Below are 27,872 nucleotides of genomic sequence, written 5' to 3'. Positions count from 1 at the left end.
CTCACAAACTATATTCACCATCATCACCAGCATTCTTTGAAAATGTATGATGACATTGTGACTTTTTATTGTCCGAATTAGGAAAGATGGATGAAAATCAAGAGTCATCCCCTTGCATCACCAACAGCTACAATGTCAGCAACAGCTCCACACAAAGTCAACCTGGCAGTGCTCCACAATGCAACGGTGCCCCAGAGCATCGTACCCTGCTGCGGGTATCCGAGTCTCACGGACTGCAGCTCCTGGGAACACTCAGATCACTGAGGGAGCGGGGTTTGCTGTTCGACTTCACCATAAAGGTCCAGGAACGCAGTTTTCCCTGCCACCGTTGTGTTCTTGCAGCCTGCAGTGATTTCTTCAGGTATCTATCTGTCTGTCTGTCAGTCGGTCTGTCAATCTACTTATCTAATATGTGACTTTTGTGTGTTTAGGGCTATGTTTGAGGTAGACATGCGAGAGTGTGGCGACGGGTCAGTGACTCTGGGTAACCAGTGTCCAGTTGCTGTGGGTTCTTTCCTGGACTTTGCATACTCTGGAGAGGCGCTCATTACTGACAGCAATGTAGACATGCTGTTTCAGCTTGCCACCTTTCTACAGGTATAAATACGTCATAAATACCTGCGAAACATCTATACATTCCTTGTCCTCACTTTCAAGTGTGTGATAAACCTACATACTAACATGGTTAGCCTGGTCCATATACCATTTTTTCCATCTTTTCAAATATTGATTGAGAATAACATGGTGATTCAGGAGGATTGTCATCACCCTATTCTGACTTCAGTCTATCCTGCTGCTTAGTCAATTAAAAGTAAGTAAGAAGTAATTGACTGCTTGTGCTATCTTCATTTTAAAAGTGGTAATCTCAACATTTCTGTTCCAGTTAAATTGGCCAATGTAGTTTAATCATACAGGTCACAGGATGCTGGAGCCAAGCACAAGCTGTCATTTTAATAAAGAAGTCAGGCCAGATTTATCTTTTCATTTTCTGTGAACAATCATGGTTCTGAAGAAAATGCAGTCATAGCAACTTCATACAACATTTTTGTGGTGACATCCCAGCAGAACCTCAGTTTGACTGCAACCATATACTAATTGCACCGACTTCTCGGTGTCACTATTGTCTTACATCATTCAGCGTTAGATATTTGATTCAACAGACATTTATTGAAATGAAAGTGATGTTCTGGCATGAAGCTCTTTTCACTGGTGTATTTACCTTGTTGTTGTGGTCTATTAAGGTATCAGTCCTGTCCAGAGCATGCAGTGACTTCCTGATAGGAACTATGGAGCTTTGTAACTGCCTGTCCCTCTTGTCCCTCGCCGAGGCCTACGGATCAACCTCACTCCTCCAAAGTGCCAAAGAGTTTGTGGTTCAGAACTTTTCTGAGCTTTCCAAAACACAGGACTTCCTGGATATGCAGGTGCTGCTCAAGAACCCAGTCATAATGTCAGAGAAGCTTAAGTATGAATGAATATAGCTTATCTTAATGAAATCCATACGTACCTTTGACTACTTTATTTTGATTAAGTGTATCCACTGTGGATAAAACCTCACTTCAATTCTTGTTGATTGATAACACACATGGAATTGCTTTATTTCCTTCACACAGGGTACACAGTATTAACTGTTTCAATGATTTCTTATAGGCCAATGTATTGGAGCAATGCCTCAGATCAGATGCTTTAAACATGCAGTGTGAGGAGGAAGTGGTGATGTCACTGCTTAGATGGGTACGGTGCGATCTCCAAGCAAGACAGAAATTGTTACTAGGATTCTTATCACTAACCAGACTGCATCATCTACCTGCATCTGCACTAAAGGTATAAATACAATGCATGTATTTGATATACTGTAAGATTTCCTGCAGCTTGTACTTTTGAGATCCTCTCATCTTTTGCCTTCTCTTTCAGACTCTGCATGATTCAGACTCTCTGCTCTGCAAGGACGAGTCCTGCCTCGCCCTACTGTCAGAGGCACAAAGCAGACAAAGTCAGCACAGCGGCCTTCTGAATGATGCCAGACCAGCTACCACGCAGAGCTACATCTACATCCACAAAACAGAGGAGAATGGAGAAATCCGCCACAGCTTCTGCTACTGTCTGGAAACAGACCAGTGGAAAGAGCTGGAAATGGGGCAAGGAAAAGGGACGACCACATTTCCAGACCCACCGGGATCATACCTGACCAGCTACGCCGAGAAGGTACATTTTAGGATTGAATGGTTGTGACCCTTTAAGAAGTAATGTCATTGGGGTAATAAGGGTAACCCCTTATTAATAATAAGGGTTAAGGGTTACCCTTATTGGGTAATAAGGGTAACCCCTTATTACCCAAGTTTCTGTCTGTCTGTGGTCACCTTATCTGCACACACAAAAAAGTGTTGCAGTGTTTTTGGAATAAGGCTTCACATTATATTGAAAATGACATCTGACATCAACATGCGCGATAAACATATCGCTAAATGTTTATCTAAATGTTTTGCTTGGCCAAAAACTTGCTTTAAATGTTTTATGGTATTTTCTTTTCCAATAAAACCATATTTTTGGAATGGAAATACTGCATCTGCACTGTCTGGGTCTATGATAGCAGTGAATGAACCCAAAGTAGCAGTAACATAAACCTTGAATACTTAGATATTTGTTGATTCCAAAGCATATCGTCATCATGATATTCAACAACATTATTGCACACTGCATGTTTGCGGCACTATTTTGACATTCATTTCATAACTACATATGCTTTCCTATATTTAACTGACTTATCCTCTTTCCACTGGACTTTAGATGTTTGTCACAGGCGGCTGTCGTGGAAATTGTTGCCGAGCAGTTCGTCTTCACGTGGCAGAACCATTTCACGACGCCACTGACGAGGTTTGGTGCTTCTGTCCTGTGACTCTAACCTGCTCGCCTGCACCCGCCATGCTGAAGCCCCGCACCATGCACACAACTGTGACCTGCCTGGACCGAGTGTACGTCATTGGGGGACGGACCACGGGATCCAGAGTGGGGGCTGCCCATTTGCTGGAGGTTAACTGTGCTTTGTCATAATTCTAATGAACGGCAGATTGTTGTTTTAAATTTTAACGACAACTCCTGTTATTATATACTAGGTGGAATCTTATAACCCTCTGACTCAGACCTGGTCCTCGGTCAGCCCGCTGCCCACTGCCATCTTTTACCCAGAGGCCAGTGCCTGTGGCAGTGTCATTTATACTCTTGGATCAGAAGTGGAAATAACAGGCTCCTTCAACCCCTCGCTGGACTGCTTCTTCTGCTATGACACCCAGAAGGACCAGTGGAGCCGCCTGATGGCAGAGTTTGGCCAGTTCTTCCATGCTACGCTGGTCAAAGCCGTGTCAATTCAGAATACACTGCACCTTTGTGACCTGTCCACTTACAAGGTTGGCCACTGCATTGTCAGCACTGTCACTGTATTACATTTGCTTTTTTTCTTTTAGCATATAATAATTTAAATGTAATCTTTTTGCCATCTCTAGGTCTATAGTTTTTGTCCTGAGACCTGTGTGTGGAAGGGTGAGGGCTCATTTGAGTGTGCTGGGTTCAACGCTGGAGCAGTTGGTATGAGAGACAGAATCTACATCCTGGGCGGAGATTACTCTCCTGACGAGATCACTGATGAGGTTCAGGTATGAAAGAAAAACATTTACACAGAAGCTTTGTCTAAGTCGTTTTTCATGAGTTAAAAGGAGAAACCTACCTGGTTTGTTAACAGATTTTCTAATGGCAAAATGTATCTTTACTGTGAAGAGTGGTCATTGTACTGAATACTTTAGTCCATTGCTACAGAAAAAAAGTTATTTAATACAATATATGTGTAGAATGTACAGTATACATTGCATGTTTATATCTTCATTTGAAGTATCCAAATCCCTGTGAATATTTTTTTGCTCATTCACAATTTCTTGTTGCCTTGGTAGGTGTACTACAGTGGGAGGTGTCAATGGGAGGAAGTTGCGCCCATGCCCAGAGCGCTAACTGAGTTCCACTGCCAGCTCATCAGCTTCAACAGACACAGAGACCCCTGGAGTGCCACAGCATGATGCACAGTGGTCACATGATCATTTACAACTGCACACCAAATGTGGCAATGGATGCACATGTGTGTAACATGATGTAAGCATCTATGCATGAAGAGATGAGATGAGTCTTCCCTGCCTTTCAAACCTGTGCGCACGGACACGAAACACCAACAAAGGGGAGTGACAGTTAAAAGTTTGTGTTCTGTTAACGCCACATCTCTTACAGATGATCCTAAGAGGACCTGAGCCAAATTATTTATTCATGTATTTATTTATTTTTAAAAGATTTAATCCTTTGTATTATATTTGTGCATCCACTGTCATAAGGTCTTTGTTATGTCAGTCTAAATATGGTTCCTCCGATGCAGGAACCAAAGAGCATCGGACTGTTTTAGAAATCCTATTTTAGTACCTGAATATTTTTTTGTCTAATTAATATTTTTCAAATGCAGAATCCACTCAAATAACTCATGGTATTGGTACATTTTATCATCCTTAACAGAGAATTCCTTCTCTTTGACTTTTACCAAATTTGGTGATTTTGTAATCTGAATTTCCAGGAGTGACACAATGGTTGAGCTTTCCCATATTGTTTTTTTTCTTATTTTCATCTCTTAGTTCCGGCTTATTGAATGACACAACTTACAGCTCAACGTAAAATTGTTTCAAGACAATACTGAATACTGATTATTTGGGTACATTTTCACTTGAAAAAAAGAAACTTGCCTTTGTTCAGTTTCATGTATCCACGCATGCACTGTTTCACCTCTCCAGCTTTCCCCAGCTTGTGACTATTCTACATGTGACCAGTAGATGGACCTCTGCAGCAAATGCTTGTCTGATGTAAATGTGTGGGCTTTATTTACAGTATCAGCAGTAGAGAAATATTCCAGCTTCAAAGTCTACTAGAACTAAAAAGAAATGCAAAGAGGAAAACGCCGGCCTTACAGTGGAAATCATGTTTGGTTGTGGAAAAAAAAGTAAATTGATTGATTTATGTCAAGATGTGAACATAAACATTGTGCTTCATAATTGATGTTGATGCCTGTTTCTGTGAGGAAATACAGTGCCTGCATTTGACACTATATACAGTGTATATATATTTAAGTAACAACTGCAGACTCAAATCCCAGTTCAGTTATTTTTATTCACCTTCCCAATTGTACAATGATTTAACCTTCTGGCACTTGCCAGAATTTCAAGGCCACATTCAAACATATCAGAATGCAAGTACAGATTCAAGACCGCTTTGTCTTTGTCAGCCAAAGTGATCATAGTCTAAAGTAATGAAAAGATGTAAACACTTTGTCTGCACTAAGTCCTATAGTATCCATACTGGCTTTGTTACACGCCAACATCGCTGCAACTCTCTGCCTCCCATTCACTCTTCACTTCAAGCTCCGTGGTTCACTCCTGGTATGCTCTCACCAGCAGCCACATCAGCAGCACGGTGATTAAGACGATCATGAAGTTGAGGAACAGCTCCTGCGCTGACCGGTCCATGGTCGTGTGATGGGTTGAAGGGAGAGACGCCGCTGGTCAGGTGCAGTGGTGTCAGCTGTTAAAGGAGCGGACGAGGGAGGTGGAATGAAGGAGATTTGTGGGAGATTACAGATGGGTGCGGCTCCTTTTCAGATACTGGTCCACAACATGAGAGGGGGGGCAGACGTGGAGAAAACAGTATATCAGTCAAAATGCAAACATAAGAAAAGTATAAAAGTCAGCATGATTTATACAGTGTGCAGATTGTGTGTATGTTTCAGCTGTACATGTTTATGTTTGTGTGTGTCAGTCACTTCTTAGTGCCGTTTACTATATCTGTTCATAGTAACATCAATCAACTTTGATATTTTCCTTATATATGCACATAATCCACATCATTTAATGTATATATACATACATATATTACTTAATAGGCCTACACACAATATGCTAATATATATATACAATCTGGTGAAAAATTATTAAAGTTGTTCATGCAACAACAACAACAAAGAATCAGTTTCACTGCATTGACAGCTTTCATTATTCCCTCAACAAATGACAACATTACTTACAAACTCGATACCCTCAGTGAGCATTTACCTCTCTTCCTTTGAGCCTCGCTATGAACAGCAAAATGACAAAGTGGATTTTCCTGTCCACTCCTCTCTCGATTCTCCTCGTCTTCTTACGAGAAACTTCTTTGTTGTGTCCCGTCCTCTCTGAAGCATCGAGTGGCAGCCGATCGTGCCGTTGCTCTGCTTTCTGTTGTCACCAGGGGCAGGGCCTGCTCCTAAAGTAGTCATCCTCAGTGGACCGCCCATGATCCACATACACACAGACTGATGTCACATACCAACTAAATGACCAACAGAGTGTGTTATTTTTTTTACATTCTTACCCATTGGAGTATTTGCCATCTCTCTCTCTTTGTATCTCTCTCTCTCTCTCTCTCTCTCACTGTGAAGACAGGAGGGTCCCAGGTTTATTTTTCAAACATCATTTCAAATACTAGGTGGATTGCAGTTATTTTCAAGGATATAGGAAACTGTAACAGTGTTGCTATGTACAGAGGCAAAAAAAGAACAACAGGATTAGCTCTCTGAAATGTACAATATGAGGCACATGTATGTTTTAAACCAGCTGATGCTGCCATTCATCATGCCGACTGCCCTGTCACTTCATACCAGGGACTTGTGTGGTACCAAGAAATGAATGACAACACATACAGTCAAAACAATACCTTCTCCTCGTGTGACAACTGACTGAATGATAGGTTACACTTTGACTTGTGACAGTGGTGTGCAGACTGGCTCATGGTTAAAGAGAGACAAGAGGTCGGAATTTCTCTGCACCATTAAACTGGTCCCATATAGACTCAGTGATTGATGACTGGAATATACTCTCACTTTCCTTCAATTGGTCTCTGTCGAAACATGTTTAGGGACCCCAACCCTCTGTAGGTTAGACCATTCCATTGTGGTGGGAAATCTGAAAACAAGGTGTCTTGACTGAAGTTTATGTGTAACTTAATTTTTTTTATTTATTATTATTTTTAATTATTGTTTTAAATTTTAATAAATTGCGCGCTGACTTGTAAATAAAAGTTTTTAGGGTACACAAAACAAGCTGGAGCTTCAGTATTTAATTTATAAGGGTGTATGGATTAGAATTAACTGACTAACTAAATATATAAACATGAATGATGTGGCATTAGTGAACAACATGTTAGACAGGTGTGCTGACTTGTAGCCACCTCAACGTTGCCAGACATCCATTGGAGACACTTGGAAGGAAGCCCCTGCTCTGAACTAGGAAAGAGTCCTTTACATGACCCACTACTTGTACTTTGTGACATATAACATTCATTATTTAGCTTTAGAGATGAAAGTAAACAACTGTCTTCATGTTTTAACCAGCTGCAGTCTGTAGCTTCATATTTAGCAGAAGGGCAAGCCATATCGTATCACTGATCTCTCAGTAAGAAAAGTTAGCATATATAAAAAATACAAATGTGTATTTATAGTTGAATTGTTGTGGTTGTCGAGACCCACTATATCTTTCCATTCTCCTCTCTGTTATGTTGGAGCTAAGAAAAGGGCTTTGACATTGACCCTCTCAGCTCATCTCTCACTTGACAGCTGCTTGAACTGTGTGATCGCTAAACTGGTGTTAAACCCCCTTGACACACACACCTTCTCCTGATCACACAGATGGGTCACAAAAGGACAAAATGTGTACGAGCACAATTCCCTTGAACCTTTTCATCGGTGGATTCCAAGGTCATTCCCAGAGGATTTGAGGGATCAAAACGGCTGCCATTTTATCACCCTGTTGCTCTGCCAACATCAGGTCAAACACTATTTCACCCAAGGATTCCTATTGTCATACAGTTCCAGGGGGTGGAGGGGGAGGGGGAATAAAGCAGGATGAGGTGCGCAGGTCTTTATGTATCATTTTTCACACATTTTGTTTTCTGTGTGTCTTTGATACCACTTTAATACAAATTCTGGCATAAACATTGACCTTGTCAGGACCAGCTGTAAGCATGGGCACGAAAAACCTGATCCTAAAGAGGCAAAACCTAAATTTCGGAGGAACTGGTCAAGTTTAGGGCTAAGATTTGAATTGTAGTTTGGGTACGTTCAGGGTTAGGCATGAACTGGTTATGGTTAAAGTTTATTTTGACCAAATAACAGAAGTCAATGCAGTTCCCTCAGAATTAGCAGCACAAACATGTGCTGGTGGGGTTACCCTCTAGAGACAAAGGGGTGTCAACAAGCCTCAGAGACACCATTCTTCAAATTCACTCTCTCTCTCTCTCCCAACCTCTACATATATATATATATATATATATATATATATATATATATATACTGTATGTGTGTGTGTGTATTTAATTTCATTACTTTTCTGGACCAGTTCTGGTATTTTTTAAGGACCAGTGGTTCTCATGGGCACAAAAGCCTAATCCTAATGAGGCAGAACTTCTTCTTTCTGAGTAACTGGTTAAGGTTTAAGCTATGAATATATATATAAATATATATATATATATATATATATATATATAAATATGTGTGATATATATATATATATATATATGTGTGAGAGATATATATGTGAGATGTGAATTACGGGTAGGTTAAGGTTAGGGTTAGGTATTGCCTGGTTATGGATAAGGGCTTTGGTTAGGCTGTCCAAATGAATGGGAATCAATGCAGTGCCCTGAAAAGAACAGCTGCCCAAACCTGTGTCTGTGTGTTTGTGTTTGTGTTTGTGTGTGTTTGTGTGTGTGTGTGTGTACGTGCATATGTGCATGCAACATGACCTAGTGTTTATTAACAAGTAAAAGCTATTTTGGTGATTGTTTCACGCTTGCCCGCTTCGAATGTTCTGGCAAGAATACACAATGTGCCTACAGCCAGGAGAAGATTAGCTAGAGACAAGGAGAAGACGACTGGGAAACAGCTTGCCAAGTTCCTTCAAAAGATAAAATACAATATGGCCACCAGCATAAAGCTCAAACTTTCAACAGACTGCGACTCAGACTCAGCTGGAGCTAGAGAACTCGACGTAGTACAGTATGTCAAAGACATTGTTTCTCTGTATGCCCTAAACCACAATTATCATGAGGTTTAACCTTCACACAGCTGGCATTAAAAAATTATTTCGCCCACCACTTTGCTAAGTTAAAGTGACAAAATCTTTTTCCATTATGGCAACAGTGATTGGAGTAGAGACAGGAATTAATCTCAGCTGACTGAGAGATGATACACACACACAGAGATGAATTGGCAAACACAGTACCCTGTTGATATTTTGGGGAGCTCAAATGTTTGAGCCACAGGTCTGCTGCCAAAGACTTAAAGAATTAAAAGAATTAAATCCATTGCCAGTTTTGACTGACACATTTTTGCGTGTTTAGCCATTTCATACCATCTGTTTTTATGGCTCATCTTTTTTCACAAACGTTCTCTGATTGCAGATTCTCTGTGGAGATCAGGGTCACTATTTTAAAAACCAGGTTCTAGTTTCTTTGTCCGTTCACCTTGGTCCTGCAGTCTCCGGTTAATTAGAATACAAAGATACCACCAGCAGGACTTAGGCCTCTGGCTGCAGGCCCTGCATTTTAAAAGGTGATGCATGCCTCAGGGTACACAACTACTTCTGTTACAAGTCCCAAGGATGGAGGACCTCAGTAAAAAAGATGTGACCCTTACTGAGCACTGAGGGCATGGTGCATCCACTTTCCTCACAGGTTGCCTCTTTTATTTGACAATTTGCAACGGTCAACACCACATATTTCTGCTGTATTCCAAATTGTTTATCTTAAACAGTTGATTTGGAAGAAGTTGAAAGAACAAATAGTTTATTTTCATTTCTGTTTTTCATTTACATTTTCAATGTCACATAATCTTGTACATTTTTCTTCCAGGACACAACTGGCTTAAACCCAATATCAACATGAGTAGTGAAATAGTAAAGCAGTGTAATGCAATGCCCCTTTAAATGTTATCAAATATGTAATTTAGCTGAACTTAACTGTCAAAGATCCTGCAAAGCAAATATAGCATTTCTTGTCTTCACACACTGGATATGTGAAAAAAGGTGTAGAGTAAAGAATTATGGAGTTAAAAGTGAAAGAAATTTCTCTTCAGTCGTCTTTTCAAAACATTACAGGCGTGTCTAAATATATGGCTTCATGATGCACAGGAGCCATAGTTAACGAAACTCCTCCTCTAACACAGTGTCAATATCAAAACTTCCAGCCCTTTAACCGTGGTCTCCCGCTCGCTCCCGTTCCAAAAGATGAGGATATATAAGTAGAGAAGAACAGAAAGAGGAGCAGACTCCTGCTGTGAGGCTTCAGGTGCTGCACAATGATGACTGATAGTGGTTGCATGTTGAGGTTGGGAAGATACAGTATATTTTCTATACAGACTTACCGACTTGTGCCTGTGTCCAGCACCGCAGTTACTGCTAAGCCACACGAATTACATTGTATTAGGGTTTTTCTTCCTATCAGGTTGGCAACAGCTCTGTGTTTGCTACAAAATGACTCAATACTGGACATGGTAGAGGTTCACCATGTCTGGAACTAGCTTCTTGTGGAATGTGGACACAGAAGGATTTGGTTTTTCACTGTTACAGCTGGTCTGGGCTCTCACTTTTCCTCAATGATCATTTTGGAGCATCTTTTCTGATGCAATCACTGGGTGATTCCTGCTTCTTCTGTCTCCTGCTTATTACGGCAGTCATGGATTTGGCGTTGGCGCTGTGTGCACTGGAAGTAGCCTGCTGACGATAAGAACAGATTCTCTTCCGTCTCTCGCTTTCCTCACTAGTGATTCATGACATGACGCAGTACTGTTTCAGCACTTACTCCACAGACTGACAGGAAGACTGAGGAAGACTCCACAGTAATACTCCTCCTTTCTCTCTCAGGTGGGCTTGGGGGGAGGCAGGTGTTGTTATAGCTAATGTCTAATCAACGGCCATCAACTTGTCCCCCTGGCACTTTAAACTCCCAACCTTTGGAGGGAGGAGTTCTCTGAGTGAGATCATCCCTTCATTAACAGGCTGAGCTGTGGATGGAAATTGTGGGTGGTGTTGGTATGAGCCTGTATGTGGGTTGCGAGCCTGGACTGGTGTCAGTGAGGAGTGTTCTGGTGCGTGTTCTGCAGGTGACATGACTCTCTGCCTATGCTTTTTGCCAAGCTCCTCACAGCTCTTGGTCTCCCTTAGTGGGGAGACCAAGAGCTAGTCTCCCTTAGTGGGCTCAGGCCAATCCCAGCCTGCCACAGGAACCAAATCTGTGGTAAAGTTCTCCTGCTGACAGGATGAGAAGATTCCTCCTAATGTCTTAGCTCAGGTTCTTCCTCTCACTGTCTGCCATAGCTGTAGTGCTGTAGCTTCTCCCAGTCCCTCACACTGGCTCGCTCAGCTCATCAACAGAGCTGCCTCGGCTCCAGCTCACCACTCTCTGCTCACATCAGCTCAGGTATTAGTCCCACATGTCATCGAATGATTAGCTCCAAACCAGAAAGGATGAGATCATCTCTGCTTTATTGCAAAGAGTTTACCTGACACAAATAGTTAAGTTTGCTACAGTTCTTATTTAAACCAACCAATAACATGTGTAGTGACATACTAAAGCAGTATACTGTAGTGCAGTGCCCCTCAAAATGTTATGTTATGTTATAAATGTAACATTTTATGGTTCATCCCACATTCTATATCACACCGGTTAGAGAAGAGTCTAGTATCAAATGCGGAACAACAACAGAGCCAGAACAAACATGCTGACCCCAATGCTCACAATGTAAACGATGTATGTTACTCCAATAAATAAATAAATAGACAGACAGCGGGAAAGACAGGAACAAATCTCACCACAAGGTCCAGCTTGTTACATTATCTCCATTAGCAGAAGGATCACTCACCAACAACTAAACTTTGTTTTGACTTAGTTTTCAGACTTCTGCAGGTCAAATTAATATTCTTCCTAATCTTTTGAGACAACACTGACAGATAAGATAAGATGAGATAAAATAATACTTCATTGGTTCCACAGGGGGAAATGTACAGTGTGACAGCAGCACACAGTCATGGTAAAGGTCATTAATAATAAACATGCATTTCAAATCAATGAATATACAGTACACTATATAAAGCCACACATTTAATTTGGTTTTTATCTAACAGACATGAAAATAGTTAATTGAAGTCAATTGTTTCTGAAAACAAGATGGAGAGGGGTGTTGTTGCCATGGAGAGGCCGGCAGCCGTGTACTCTGCAGTGTGACCAGCTGTTGTTTTGTAGACTAAACTGAGGGTGCTGTTAAGACGACGGGTTTCCCACTGGCCAACAGCTCAGCCTGGCATTGTAATCACAGAGATGGCTGAGAACAGGTGAGGTGTCCATTACACAACACACCAGCATAAATGCATGTGGGCATGCACCAATCCACGTGCACAAATGTTTCCTGCTCACAAACACAGAGACGTGCATGCACATGCATGATGGAACACACGCTTGCACCCACAGGGACTGTACCGTCATTAATCTGGCTGGACAGGAATTCATACACAGGATCTGATTTAATTGGCTCCTTTCAGTGAGGAAGCAGAGTGGTGTGACCAGGCCGGGCACTGTACTGTACCATAGACCAAACCATACACAAAATCTATCAATTACTATCCTTCACTCATTCCAAGAATGTCACTGATTGTTTGTATCAATCCACATCTGATGTGGCATACAGTATATGGTGTTGAATTCTGTTTGTTTATGTGTGCTGCTCATGTTACTGTAAGTACTCTAAAGTACATCTAACTGTATGAAAAGTTCTATATGAATAAAGTAAGTGATTAAGTGGAATGAATGTGTTATCATGAATGAGTAATATGCAGTTATACTCCAAAATCTGATGACAGCGATGGATAAAAATAGAGCCACTTTTTATTTTGACATTCTATCCCATAGCATGCGGAGTTAAAGTTAAAGAGGCCTATAGTATGATCCATGGAGCATTTTTGTCTGGCAATTGAGAGGGGATTAGAGAGGTATCCACCCTAGACTTACCATCAGTATGTAGGTGCTTTATAATGGAGCCACAGGAAAATACCCTCGCCATAGGGATGGGGTATGAGAGCAGAAAAGAGAGGACTCAAAGAAAAGGCAATCCCAGTGTGATAGTGTGATATTAAAAATACCACAGACACATTAGCAATTGACAAAATATAGACTTTATTTCCCTGTATTGGTCCTCATGTATACATTGAAGGGAAACACCTATCAATAGAGAAAACGTACAGTGAAACATAACAATTAAAAATACAAACAGTGGACTAGACTAAATAACCAGATACAGGAAATTCATTCACTGAACATGAATTGCTGCAGTGCATTGGAATAATTGTTGGAACACAGACAGTGTCAGTTATTAGATCCTCTTTTGCTTTTACTGTTATGACAAATCAACTTAACTGTTCTGGAAAAGGTCAATGAGCTGAATTTACTTAAGGAAAGAAGGCCAGGACTTCATGATAAAAGTATAGACAGATGAGCATGATTAACATGAGGAATACGTGAAAGAGAGTATTGAAGACAGACTCTCCACGATGACTCCAGAGAATGCTTTTATGAAGATTAGGAAATAAATGCCGGTAACAATGTAGAAAGTTTTAACGTCATATTAGATAGCAATCATATAGCACATAATGAGAAATCAGTAAGTGCTATCAGAGGTGGGTAATAACGAGTTACATTTACTTCATTACACTTACTTAAGTAACTTTTTGGATAACTTATGAATACAATAATGCAGTATACCTTTTTCCGTAGCCTCTTCACTTGGGCTACAGGACATTTCTATTGCACAGAAAAAAACATTTCTCTCCGTGCTGCGCCTGCCAGCTGAGGAGTTTCTACCGGAACCATTAGCCTTCACTAGTAGTTGTGCCCGGACAAAATAGAACGACGAACTATGGATGCCTGTGTGGAAAGTAACGTGAGCGCCGTCAGAAAGAGTAAAGAGGACAAGAAACTTCTCCGAAAGCAAATTAAAGCCAGTCACACTTTACTGAAACATGAAGGCATCAGCACGACACCGCAGCCAACCAAGGTAAATTATAATTATGATAATAAACACGTTTGCAAACACAGGAAGTATAGTAGCTGTCAAGCTAGCAGGTTGCCTACCACCTAATAGTTTTTACCCTTTGCGGCCAGAAGACACAATAAAATACAAATAAATGCAGTTTTTGCCCACCAAAAATGGATTTGACCTCCCACCTTGCCTCATGGTGATTTGTTGTCATTCTTTAGGATTGAATTGGACACATCATAGCCACTATTTTGCCACTATTTACCTGATTAAAATGTTTAAATAGCCAGCACAATTAGTGAAATGCAGTTTTTACTTGCTAACAAGCATACCAATTTGAGTGTTGTTTTCTCTTATTCAGATTGTTGTGTTTTTTTGTTTTGTTTTTCTTGCCCTTGTTATTGCATTTGTCTGTTTCATCTGTAGAGTTTGGTGGTGGCTAATGGTGGCCTGGGAAATGGTGTTAGTCGAGAGGAGCTTTCCGCAGTTCTTAACGAAATGGGCGAGGTGGAGACGCTGATAATGCCTCCTCACAAACCTTACACATTTGTCACATACAGGTGCAGTTGTAGCATTTCATAAAACATTTTTGATTACCTCTGGAAAGTTGTGGTTTAAAACTTACACTCTATTATTGTCATTCTATAGATCTGAAGAGAGTGCTCGAAAAGCCCTTGTCCACCTTAATGGACAGAAGCTTCAATGTGGAGAGAACAGTGTGACACTTTATCTCAGTTATGTCAGCTCAGGTATTTGTCCTAAACACTGTACATGAATGTTTACTTCACATATTATCAGAAAGTTGGAAGATAGCCCTTTGATTGTCATTATGTTTGTGGTGTAATCCTCATTGTATTTGTTGTGTATGTTTGTGTACAGTACCCTGTGAGGAACAGAAGTCTGCTTCTCTGCCTCAAGGATTAGTTTTAGTAGAAGATTTTGTGTCTCCAGAAGAAGAAGCCCTGTTGCTCACTGCTGTAGACTGGTCGTCCACTGATGGTGATGTTAGTGGTGAGGAACTGTCCAATGTGTTAATAGCTGTATAAGAAGACAAAAACAGAGAAGGACTGACTGGAAAAAACAGATTGTATACAAAGTATTTTTTTTTTTTTTACAAGGTACTACTGATGACTATTTCAAATCAGGCATTATTAATTATTTTGAAAATTCATATTGGTGTTAAATATACAATTTTCTCATCAGTCTAAATGAATCATGCATTTTAATGTTTATGTTTGTATAATTTGTAAGTAATACAAATTCAAACACAAGTACAGTACATTTATTGAAAAGCTGAGAACTGATTGATGTCTTCATTTTAATACCTTTAGCTCAAAAGGCCCTGAAGCACAGAAGAGTCAAACATTATGGCTTTGAATTCCGCTATGACAACAACAATGTGGATAAGGATAAGCCTTTACCTACAGGTAATCTGTTAAATAATCCACCTTTTATAAATTAATTTGTCATATGTGTACCTACAATAACCTTTTAATTAGTGTTTGCAGTGCTCAGATTTGAGGACACTGTGTTTTCTTTAGCTGGAGTTTCCTCAACATTGTCTTTTTTAAGTACCATCAATTGATGTCGTTCACAGCTACTAGATTATTCGTTATGCATACATATATTCACATATTCACATACATATTCACAATATTTGACAGACATAAAAACTACCAAACTGGTGATGCTTTAAGCATTTTGCACAGTACTACATATATATAAAACAAAGTAATGATTCACATGTGTTGTATGCTCATGTGTCTTATGTGTTGTAAGCTTATGTGTATGGTCACACTCACAGGTCTTCCTGAGGAGTGTCTCCCTGTTCTGGAGCGGTGTTTGAGGAACAGACACATCAACACTGTGCCAGACCAACTGACTGTCAACCAGTATGAGTCTGGACAGGGTGAGTTATTCCAGTCATATCTGAAGTGACCTAACTTATTACATACAAACTCTGAATATAGTACTATACTATGCTATTTTTAAATTACTCTAACTCCAAATTGTATTGAAAATGTATTTAAGTTATGAATTTAAGCCTTATTAATTAATCCTAGTGAATAACTCAAACATGCATTTATTGTAAAGAAGTGTGCAAACCAATGAATATATATACAAATACAGATTCTTTTGATATTTTTTCTGAAGTTATTAAAATGCTCATGTTTAGAGCTTACCCATTACTACCACAAGGTAGCAGCAGAAATCCTTGCATCATGCACCCATGAAGAATTTAACAGTCCATCCATTCTGTTTGTTTGTTAAGAATTAAATAATGGGGTGGGGTAGCTCAGTGGTTAAGACCGGTACCCTGCCAAATACATCATGGTCGCAAGTTCAACTCCACCCCTGACAGGACGACTCAATTCCCTTGTAAGTCGCTTTGGATAAAAGCACCTGCTAAATGACATGACATGTAATGTAATGTAAAGTAAAATAAGCTTTTGGTGAAAAGCTACTAATAATAATAATGATTTTTAATGCTCAAACGAATTCACCTGAATTTATCATTAAATGTCAGAATGAGTTGACACATATGACACACACAGCTTCAGAAATGCTCAGCAGTATCCTGTCAGAGGAACCTTTTTTTATTTTTTTGTCTGGTGTGTGACGATGTTAATGTTTGCAGGTATCCCTCCTCATGTGGACACTCACTCTGCCTTTGAGGACACCATTCTGTCACTGAGCCTCGGTGCAAAGGTAAGATGTGTGTGCGTCATTGAGTGACTCAGGCATTGAGTGTGTGAGCTGCCAGAGACCTGTGGTTTGGTATTTGTCTCGGCTTTACATGTCATCAATCAGCTTGTGCAGCCAGTGTCGGTGAGTGTTACTGAAGGCGTGTTAACAATATTTAAACTGAAAGTGGTGCATTTTTGTTGGTCTCAAGAAAGGTTTTCTTATTTTAGCATGAAAGAGCAAGGATTGAGAGAGTTAAAGGACTAGTGTGTAACATTTAGGAGAGTTTGTTGGCAAAACAATTACAAAAAACTGCCCATAATGTTTATAAAAGTGCTTGATCACTTTTAATAAATGACTAATAAATATCGCCTAAGGGTTGCTGCCTCCATCTTGTGTCACATGTGTCTGAACTGTGTCACCCTGAATGGACAGATCAGCCAGAGTGTGCATTTCACATTCTGAAGCGGACACTTAACCTGTCAGTAACGAAGAACAACATTGAGGAAAGGGATGAACAGAGGGGTCTTCCAATTGAGTTCACTTACACGTTGGACCTTTTGAAGTTGCATGTAAATTTAAAGCTGGTGTTTTCAGACATTCTTCTCTCTGTTTTTTTGCCCCTACTTTGATCAGTCAAATTAACTGTTGCTTCATTGACCAGTGTGATTCGTCTGTCCCAGGGCCACAGCTGTCATAAATGATAGTGTTTATGTGTGCGTGTCCTTGTAAGATTATTGAGAACATTTTGTCACCCTGCTGACAACATTGTTTCTCTCCGCCACACTTGTATACTTACTTATGCGCAATGTGGACATTTATTAAAGTAGGCTGCTTCTTCTTAAAGGTGTCACAGTCATTCTGCTTGTGATACATTTTAAACCAAAGGAGAAATGTGTATAATTTTCCTTTAAAACACTGGATATGGCTTCTCATTTGTCCTTGACTGGTCCTTGTGTGACTCTATGTGATGTGGTTCTAGGAAGCTGCATGGTTTCTGCAGGGTGGTGCTGTTGATGAACACCCACCTGTCTCTGCTTGTCTGAAACACTATTTGCAATCATCTGTCACAGAAATACATACACACACACACTGACTGACTGAATGACAATGAGTGTGTGAGTGCAGTGCAGTCTTTGTTTTAGGTATACAGTGCACAACAAAGAAGACATTTTTTTATCTGGCGCTAAGGGGGAACGTGAAACTAGAGAATAAAGACGCTAACATACCACAATTTTGAGATTTGAAAAAAAATTCGTAAAACCATATAGAGGTGTGTGTGTTCTCTGACTGTGACAGTTTGGTGAGACTATGATAAGTACAAAATTGTATTAAATTAACAATGAAATTCAGGGGAGTAACACTTAAATCAGTAACTTATATCCGTATTTTAATATTTTGTGGGTGTACAAAGTAAATTTTTCTGCGATTTTAGTGGCCTTTATTCTTTTGTAATTAATGTAATTATGGTGCCCTTATAGAGGGAGTACACATTCAAAGTCATTTCCACTAATGTAATAAAAACATACATTTTCATTTTAGGTTCTTGCAGAAAAGATGCAAAGCTTCATAAAAGCTCTGCTGAACACCTGGGTTTTAAAATAACTTGATTTCAGTGCTGTCAAGTAGTAAACTACTTCAGTCAACATAAATGAAACCCCTTTAAACTTCATGCAAGCATATGTTATGTATGTTTCGGCCCTATCACTCCGCCCTACATTTCAGGTTTATACCGAACCTGTTTGTTCTTGCATTTTAAATATGGAGAAAGAAATGAACAAATTGGCTCTCTATATAGTTTGTGCTTGTGAGTAAGTGAGAGATCACGTACTCACATTCCACCAGTTTCATTGATTAGCTGACACTACTCAGCTGAAAACAGCACAGTCCAGAGAGGAAGGGAGAGAGTCTGTGTGTTCTGGTTTGAGGGAACGATCAGATCATTTGCTGGTGGTGTCTGTATTATGCTTTCACACAATCACAAGCATATCTCTCATTAGCCCCCTCTTTCTATCCCCCTCTTGCCCTTACGCACACGCACACACATATATGTGGAGTTTACAAAATCCAATTTTCTTGCTGTCAGAAGTTGGAGAGGTGCAGTTAGAAATTGTGTAGATGTAATTTCCCAGCAGAGCTCATCCTGTTATGAAAAGAAACATTAGGATCAAACACTGAGATGCCTCTCCTGGTTGTCAGTGAGAGAGCAGCAGGCAAAGAGACTCTTCTGTGGGTGACGTCACTTGAAACTGTTGAGAACAATGGAGTTTAATATTGGGCTTATTGGCACTGTCATACCTTTAATTTATCACAGATAATATCTATGAAAACCTGGTTACTGAAAGTCAGAAGCTTAAAATTGAATACTGAAGCTTCTTTTCCAGGGGAAAATGTTGATTATTGTTGAATGACGTGCAGCTGCACAACAACAACATGGCTCCGATGGAATATGAAAGACAATTTAATTGAACTGAGCAATATCCCATCAGAGAATTCAAGTAAATATGGATGACAGTTGACATTTTCCAATACCTAGAGATACGGACTAGGGCTGCAACTAATCTGGTGATTATTTTCTTGATGAATTCATTATTTACCTCATCCATAATATTTCAGTAAATGCTGATCGATGTTTCCTTAACCTCGAAATGATGATGTTCTCAAATGTCTTGTTTTCTTTGAATGATGTCTTGTTACATGGAGCAAAGAAACCAAAACATATTCATATTTAAGAAGCTGAAAAATCAGGAATAATAAGTCACTGTTTTTATATGTATATTTTCTGTGTTTTATAGACGGTGATGGAATTCCGTCACCCTGATGGTCGTCTTGTTCCGGTTGTGTTGCCAAGACGGAGTCTCCTGGTGATGAAGGGAGAGAGCAGATACCTCTGGACCCACGGGTGAGCTACAGTGTTGCCAGATTGGGTGGTTTTTCTTTCCAGGAGAGACAAAGAGAGGTGGTGTAATAGGTGTCGAAAAGGAAATTGTGGTGATATAACTATTTTAAAATGCCAGATTTCTGCACTTAAGTGTCATAAAGTGGAGTCATAAATCGGTGAAATCTTTACATGTTATAAATACCATTACCCCCAATGCAGAACTTCCCTGTGTACATTTCACTATGTCATTAAGTAATAATTGTTCAGACATCCATTAGAAAACAGTAATCAGAAGCTACTTATTTTAAATTTAATGAGCTTAATTTTCCGAAGAGTAAACCAATTGTGTTTAGATTCGAAACTCTGCTTGGGTCACTTTTGACTGGCAAATCTGGCAACTAGTGAGCTGGACAGTGAGTTTATCTTGCTCTCGATTTTCAAAGCAGTGACAGATTCTTTCTTCCTCTGTTCCACTGTAATTCCTGACTATATATTATACTGAATTTATAAATGTGTATAAGGGCCTCTGTCCTTGATTGTATCCGTTTTGTAGATTAATCTACCACAACATTAACTCTTGTCTCTTTTTTTTTTTTTCAGGATTACTCCTCGGAAGTTTGATATGGTGCCAGCCTGCGACCCACAATCCCCTGCTCACACAGCATCTGATGTTGGGATGAACAGCAGTCTTACCTTGAGCAAGAGGGGCACCCGCACTTCTTTCACCTTCCGCAAGATCAGACACGAACCCTGTCACTGTGGTGAGAATGTTGAAGAAGTATAAAATTAAACGCACTCTGTACTTCATGAGAGAAAAGTTTCCACCGTAACTGTAATGATGCTCAACAAAAAAAAAAACATGCTCTGTGTGAATTAATTTCAATATACTGTACATCACAAGTTTGACACCGTATTTGTAGAAGCACAAGTGAATTTGAACACATTGACACTTTATGGACTCTGTGTTTGACACACAGAGAACTAAAGCCTAATTACTAACCTTAACAATAAACAGTTAATGCCTATCCCTAACTAACCACAATTCATCTTACCTCTAACTTTAACCAGGACCCCAGAAATGAGGCTCTGTCTCTTTAAAGGTGACATAGAATGCTTGTATCACACATATATGTTAGTTATGGAGGTCTACTTACATATATTAACTTGTTTTCATGATTAAAAACCTCCTAATCGCTGCAAACGAGCCGATCAAAATATCTCCTCACTGACGCTCTCGTCAGCCGCGCTGTTTCAGACCAAACAGTTGCTGTGATTGGCCAGCCAACGAGAGCTTTCCTACTGTCCTGTGATTGGCCAGGTACCTGGAAGTGACGTAATAGATAGGCCAGCGCTCAGATACACAGCTCCCCCTCTGGCACAGTGGATGCTCTGCATCTCAGCAGCTACAACGAGACTAGTTCTTCTTCTTCTTCTGCGGTTGAATGTACGCAACCGGATGTGCCCGGACTAGTGCCCGCACCGGGAGGCGCTACGGTGGTGAGGATTTCTGATGACGACATCAAATTAAGGAAGTGTCAATCCGCTTCGCAGAGCCCAGGAAAACAATACAACACTATTTTCTCAGCAGTGGCTGAACTGTTTGTTCTGAAACTTTAGGGTTTCATAAACGAGGTAATGACGCAGATACAATCACAAACGCAGCGTTAATTGGAGCTTCCGGTCTATGTCACCTTTAAAAAAAACAGGTTTTGGGTCCTCATTAGTACTACTGGTCTTGACAATGTCAGTGTTTATACCAGAAATTCTCCCAAAAAGGTAACAAAAACACCTACAGGTACACAGGTGATACAAAGAACCACGTGTGACATGTAAACTGGGATTTGCAGTTTCTCTTCACACATTTTACTCATCAAAGCTAATGTCATAACAGAGACTGTATGTAAAAATTAATGTAGTCTTTTAGTTGCGAAATTAACTCCTGTGAGGCCTCATGGTTTGAGATTTGAGTGGCACCAAGGCAGTTTTTGAAAATGGAAGTAACGGAACATACAGATGTCACCTCACCTGCAACTAACACCTAAATGCTAGCATCTGAGACCAGTAACGCATCAGAAAACCAAGTTCTTTTTTGTAATCAGCAGACTGGTATGCTCGTCCTGCTTCGTTCAGTAGGCTTCACTTTTCATACCGAAAGGCTATGTCCATTTCTAATATACAGTATATACATGTGTTCAAGGGTTCTTAGCACCAAGAAATGTGTCTATTTCTAAGTTTACTCAACTATTTACCCATTACTATTTATATCTGCTTATTTTCTCTTGTTAATAAAAGTTTTTTTGCGTATTTTCTTTAAAAATATACAAAATATAAGTTGTAGTTGGGGATGTATGGGTGTTCATTCATCTCCCTTTCTTTCTCTGTCCAGCCTTTCCTTCAGCCTGTGACAGTCAAAGAGCTCTCTCAGCACCATCTCCCCCCTCACGTCCCTGTTGCCATGCCGATGCAACTCGTCTGGAGGAGGAGTATGTGCACCGGGTGTACGATGCCATTGCCTCCCACTTCAGCAGCACTCGCCACTCCCCCTGGCCTCGTGTTTGCCATTTTCTGTCCTCGCTCCCACCTGGCAGTGTGCTAGCCGATGTGGGCTGTGGAAATGGCAAATACTTGGGTGTAAACCCGGAGGTGACAGCTGTGAGTGTCATCATATATTACTGCTGCAATACTTCAGTCTTCCCTGTAGGGACATTCCTTTTTTTCACTCTGGGTTTTATTGTCACTGTGTCTTGTATAATGACCATTGTGTGATAGCACACACACACATTATCATTCAGTCGATAAGTTGTTTGGTCCATTAAATGTCAGAAAATGGAGAAACATATTGTGTAATGTTTACCAAACCTCGAAATAGCAACATCCTCAAATGTCATGTTTTCTCCACAAATCAAGATTTAAATCACACTAATTAATTTGGTCTGTATTCTTTGTTCGGTGCTGAGGAGGGCTATGTTGCTTTTTCAGACCAAAACGAAAGGAAAAACAAAGCAAATGTCACAGCATTTGATGTTGAGCATTCTCATAAATGTAAAATGAAAAGGAATAGCTGTGTCAAGTGCTGAGTCTCCTCTTATGTTTTATGATTTATAAGCCATATTTGTGTTTGCTCCACAGTCAAGTAAGTGAGGAAGTCAAAGATGTTTGCATTATTGCACTGGTTTTTTTTACCTATTTACCTACAAGTGTGTGAAGATGTTAATGCTGGTCATATTTTATGGTTCACATGAAGGGAGATATCTATTATCAGCTTTGTTTTAAGTTGTCTTAACATTTAAATGAGTTGAATAATGTAGTGCCACTATTTTTTATTCCTATTTTGTCTGTACTTTCTACCTAATGTCATTGAAGAAACCATTCCAGATTTTTGTGATAAATTATAGAGTTGTCATATGTGTGTGTGAATTCATCTAAATTCTGCCAACAGCCTCCTGTGATTTCTGTGTCTCCGTCACTGTCATACATTGTCAGAACTTGTGCACTCTGATTTATTATTTTGACATATTGTTTATTTTCCGTGTGTTTGTTGTGTCTGTTCAGATCGGCTGTGACCGAAGCAGTGCCCTTGTTCAAATCTGCGCGGAGCGCGGTTTCCAAGCATTTGTATCTGATGCTCTCGGTGTACCTCTGCGAACTGCGTCCTGTGATGCCTGTATTTCCATAGCTGTCATACACCATTTCTCCACACAGGTACGTACAGCGCTCTCAGACACAAGAAGCAGACAGTGTCTGACGGCATCTTTATACAAAGCACTATTTTCTTTTTTTTCTTTTTTTCTTGAGATATTAACCTACACAGATACACTGGTCAAACTGGGATGCTTTCCTGTTCAGTAAATTAGTAAAAGGGACTAAATGTTACTAATGGGTGGTGACGGAAACATTTTTATACATTATGAATGTGATTATATAAGCAATGTTAAAATTAAGCATTTTGTTAGATGTTGAATTTCACACAGTATGTTACTGATTTCCCTGTTCCCTGCTTCATAAAATGAAAATGCTTCATATCCTTTAATCCCTCAGTCTGTTTTGCCTTGAAATACACTTGCAATGTTTGAGTGCCTGGTTTGTTTGTGGTTTTAGTCTCTGGAGTCTTCAGTTCCTGATTGTGTGAGACAAGTTTGTGCTTGTGTGTTTTGTGTTGTAGGAGCGTCGGCTGGCAGCAGTGAGGGAGCTGGTGAGACTGTTGAAGCCTGGAGGTCAAGCGCTCATTTATGTTTGGGCTTTTGAACAAGAGTACAAGAAACAAAGGTCCAAATACCTGAAGGAACAGAACAAAGAGCATCCTGATGAACACCTCGGCTCCATCAACGATGGACAAAATCCTCATGTTCATGGCATGCAAGATGTTAACAAAGTAACTGATGGCAAACTTAGTGTGCACACCAACCGCACAGCCTTCAACACCCAGGATCTGTTGGTGCCCTGGCATCTAAAAGAAGGGAAAAGGCGAGGCGCAGATGAATCACGAGAGAGTGGAAAAGAGAATTTAAAGAAAGAGAAGCCCACAAAGACTTCAGATAACTCTGGTTTACCCTCTAGTTTGAGTTCCAAGACCGGATTAGACTGTGACCGTGCGCTCAGCCCAGGTTTTGGCTCCAACACGTCCAGTGATACCACTCACAGTCCAGAATCTAAACCCAGTGATAACACATCACACACATCCAGTTCTCCTCTTAGACCAGAATCTGAGGGCAGCCCAAAGCCAGTCTTTCACCGCTATTACCATGTGTTCCAGAAGGAGGAGCTGGAGCAGCTGTGCGGTCAGATTGCTGGAGTCACAGTACAGAGTAGTTATCACGATCAGGGAAACTGGTGCATTATATTAGAGAAAGACAGATGAACTAACGGACACACACACACACGATATATAGTTTTTATTTCAGATACACATTCATTATTAATGCCATGTAAATAAAAATGTAATTTGGTTTAATGCCGAAGAAAATAATTAGCTTTTACAACTGATCATAAACTAATTAAGTCTCAAACCTCTGCTTTAAGTAATTACTATGATCTGCATTCGTGTTCCACAAGACATGCCTCATAAATGTTAAATGTTGTATTTGGGCAAAAATAAATTAATTGACATATCAAAGTGTCCTGTGCTGTATAGTAGATGATCGGCAGTCATGATTACCTCACTGTTATGTCTTCCCTGAATTCATGAAGCTGTAATTAAGCTGTGTGTGTGCACTTATTGTGTTTACTGTACTTATTTTATTTTGTTGTATCACTTTTGGACCTTTCCTGACATAAACGCTGACCTTGTCAGGACCAGTCGTTAATATTTAATATCCCAAATCACACTTAATTTTAGTCAGATATCTGAGCTGTTCAGCTGATTAAAGGTGTATGTTTATCATAATGCACCAAACATCCATCCATCCATTTTCTACCGGGTGCTGTGCTAATCTCAGCTGACATAGGGCCAAATGGCGGGGTCACACCCTGGATAGATCACCCGTCCATCGCAGGGTCACATAGAGACAAACAACCATCTGCTCTCTCACTCACACCTACATTCAATTTAGAGTGTCCATTTGAACTAATCCCCGGAAGCCAGAGAGGGAATGTAGGGCTCCAATGAACTCATCATCATCCTAGTTATCAAATCTTCTAAACCGACATGCTGTATCTCCTGACCAAAGGACCAAAAGGGGTCCTTTTCAAACTGGACCCATCCTTCTGTCTGTGAGTTGAACTATGCACTTGTTCGTCTGAAAGAAATTTCATTATAAATATTGCAAATGTCACTGTTGGCTTGTTCATTTGTGTGTTAATAACAATGTCTTCTGTAATGGAAGTTTCTGGACCTTCACACCTCATCCCTCTTGCTGTCTGTCTTGCATTCACACGCTACGATCTTGTTTAAAGTTTCTTTTTGTTTTTTTTAACTTGTTGGCTGTGGAGGCTGAATAAATTGCAGAATAATGAGGTATTGATGGCGGTGGAGTGGAGCGTGGTAATTTGTTGTGGTCCCTCTGTGGCAGGTTGGAAATGGGTCAGTGGCTCTTTGAAAATGTTCGCTGTGGCTCCTCGAGTGTCAATGACCCACACACATAAAAGCCACGGTCGGTGGCTTTTATTGACAAGTGTTTATCGATTAAGGTGAAACAGACTGTTGTGTGTATGTAAGAGTGTGAGACATTATTTTTGTGGTCTCATGTACAATAATGTGTGTGTACATGTGTATAGGTATGTACAGTATATAGCTCACACAATTAGTCAGTCAATTCACTGAAATAACATGCAACAAGTGTGCTGTGTTGAAAAGGGAAGTATTTTCAGGATGTGATATAAATGCATTAATTTATTATTATTATTATTATTATTATTATTATTATTATTTATTTATTTATTCATTCATTCATTTATTTATTTATACAAGTTATCCCAAGAGAGACCTGTCAAGGTCAACACAACAACAGTACAACACAGAAATACAGACAAACAGCACAACAACAAGTGAATAACAAATTAAATACTAGACACAGGAGCAAGTTCTCAGATGCCCTCTGTAGTTACACTGAAAAGTAAAAGTGACTTATAAAATCAAAATGCTTTTGGTCTGGAGTTGAAAGAACTAAGGGGCTGTTTACTCATATTTTTGTGCTCAGGAGTTTTGGGGATACCCAGCACCCTTTCAAATGTCAGTGTCTCTGTGCACATCACACACAGTCTATTTGATCCATGATGAAATATTTTACGTGGTTTTTATTTTGCCTGCACAGTTCAATAAGGATACTAAAAAAGGGTTTGTTATTAAAGAAAATAATGGACGGAGTTCTTGATGATGAAAATAATTGCTTATTTCAATTGTGTGTGTCATCAGACGAACAAGACCCAGATGTTCAAGACTGATGAAAAAATAATTGATGCACAAAGTTGCTTGAAGATGTTTGAGAGTAGCAGGCAGATAATGAATGTCAGAGGAGTGTTCATTTACCAAGAAAAAACCAGATACTAGGAGTAGATGAAGCACAGAAAAAAAAACAGCAAATAAGTCCATAAGAAACCTGACGAATCATAAGTGTCGTGAGTGAGTCGTAGGCTTCAATACAACTGTGGATAAACAGACAATCTGACAGATGGTTTGAAGTGTCAGGTTTATGTACACTGGAGAAAAGGTGAAGATGATGAGATGATTGCATGTAGGTATGCTGATTAGCTGTCACTGAGGAGGAGGTTACAGAGCTCCAGTAAAAGAGAAGAGAAAAGGAGCCACACAGAATCCTTACAGATATAATAATTCTCTTTTTCAATAATTAATAGGGAAAATTACTCAATGTTTCAAGGTAATGGACCATATATTTGGTTCTAATTTTCTTATTAGAGAATGATATAGTTGGCTTCCTAAGCAGTGGACAGGTTTGGATGATTTATCCAGGTTGGTGTGGTAGATAAGCCTATTTCAAAAATATGCATTTTATTAATTTAAATCACATTTGTTGTGCCATATGGACATACAGTACTGCTTGAGGCAAGTGTAAAGTAAGAATGCATTCAGAAATATAAACATATTGTAATTATTCATTTTTTTCTCCATCAATTTATAAAATGCAGAATGAGCTAACCAATCAAATCAATATGGTGTGACCATCCTTTGCCTTTAAAACAGCATCAATTCTTCTAGGAGCACTTGCATGCAGTTTTTGAAAGAACCTGGCAGGTAGGGTGTTCCAAACACCTTGGAGATCTTCTCTGGATGTAGGCTGGCTTAGCTCTTTCTAAATTGCTAAACATGTCACAATCCCCCCCGCTGGGGCTCTGCTGGACAAAAACACTGCACGCTGAAGTGCCCTTAAGTACCCTCTAGAGTGGCGTAAACATGAGGAAGTGCTCTAATGGCTGCCATCAATTTGTGGCCTCTACCGCAAAATATCAAATTAAAACATTTAGTGGATAAAAGTGATGCAGTCGCCCCTGCCCTTCCAAATGTCTGTGCATGCCACTGATCACAATGTTTATCCAAATTCAAAGTCCCTAATTAAGTTCTTTATCACAGTTCAAAGTTCTCCTCGTTCTTTTATCCTCATTCTCGTTCCATAATCCTTCTGGGTTTTTCCTCTCATCACATCAGTCTCATCTTCAATGCAGTTCCAAGTCTTTTTGTTCATTTTTTTTACCTGACTACAAGAACCACAAATGAGCGGT

The 27,872-nt window shown here is 39.9% G+C and overlaps 3 protein-coding genes across 4 annotated transcripts; 2 read left to right on the top strand and 1 right to left on the bottom strand.

Moving 5' to 3' along the window:
* Nucleotides 1-56: 56 nt before the first annotated feature.
* On the top strand, nucleotides 57-5,075 carry kbtbd3 (kelch repeat and BTB (POZ) domain containing 3). Its single transcript, XM_058633574.1, has 9 exons — nucleotides 57-361; nucleotides 432-597; nucleotides 1,242-1,424; nucleotides 1,651-1,824; nucleotides 1,915-2,205; nucleotides 2,788-3,030; nucleotides 3,114-3,404; nucleotides 3,501-3,650; nucleotides 3,942-5,075. The coding sequence occupies exons 1-9, from the start codon at nucleotides 87-89 to the stop codon at nucleotides 4,062-4,064; spliced, it is 1,896 nt and encodes a 631-aa protein (XP_058489557.1). The 5' UTR covers nucleotides 57-86; the 3' UTR covers nucleotides 4,065-5,075.
* Nucleotides 5,076-5,170: 95 nt separating this feature from the next.
* On the bottom strand, nucleotides 5,171-6,303 carry LOC131462393 (sarcolipin). The gene is made up of 2 exons (XM_058633578.1): nucleotides 6,129-6,303; nucleotides 5,171-5,681 (listed from the first exon to the last, which is right to left on the bottom strand). The coding sequence occupies exon 2, from the start codon at nucleotides 5,544-5,546 to the stop codon at nucleotides 5,451-5,453; it is 96 nt and encodes a 31-aa protein (XP_058489561.1). The 5' UTR covers nucleotides 5,547-5,681; nucleotides 6,129-6,303; the 3' UTR covers nucleotides 5,171-5,450.
* A 7,673-nt stretch (nucleotides 6,304-13,976) lies between these two features.
* On the top strand, nucleotides 13,977-24,992 carry alkbh8 (alkB homolog 8, tRNA methyltransferase). 2 transcript variants are annotated; one of them, XM_058633203.1, is made up of 12 exons: nucleotides 13,977-14,152; nucleotides 14,561-14,694; nucleotides 14,783-14,883; nucleotides 15,014-15,145; nucleotides 15,466-15,561; nucleotides 15,939-16,043; nucleotides 16,773-16,843; nucleotides 19,615-19,721; nucleotides 20,301-20,461; nucleotides 22,087-22,352; nucleotides 23,253-23,402; nucleotides 23,863-24,992. In XM_058633203.1, the coding sequence occupies exons 1-12, from the start codon at nucleotides 14,015-14,017 to the stop codon at nucleotides 24,556-24,558; spliced, it is 2,157 nt and encodes a 718-aa protein (XP_058489186.1). In that variant the 5' UTR covers nucleotides 13,977-14,014; the 3' UTR covers nucleotides 24,559-24,992. The 2 variants fall into 2 exon arrangements, with proteins under 2 accessions (XP_058489186.1, XP_058489187.1); XM_058633204.1 differs by lacking the exon at nucleotides 15,466-15,561.
* Nucleotides 24,993-27,872: the final 2,880 nt, after the last annotated feature.

Source organism: Solea solea, chromosome 7 (assembly GCF_958295425.1).
Source record: "Solea solea chromosome 7, fSolSol10.1, whole genome shotgun sequence".
NCBI lineage: Eukaryota > Metazoa > Chordata > Actinopteri > Pleuronectiformes > Soleidae > Solea > Solea solea.
This window is presented reverse-complemented; position numbering and strand designations above follow the sequence as displayed.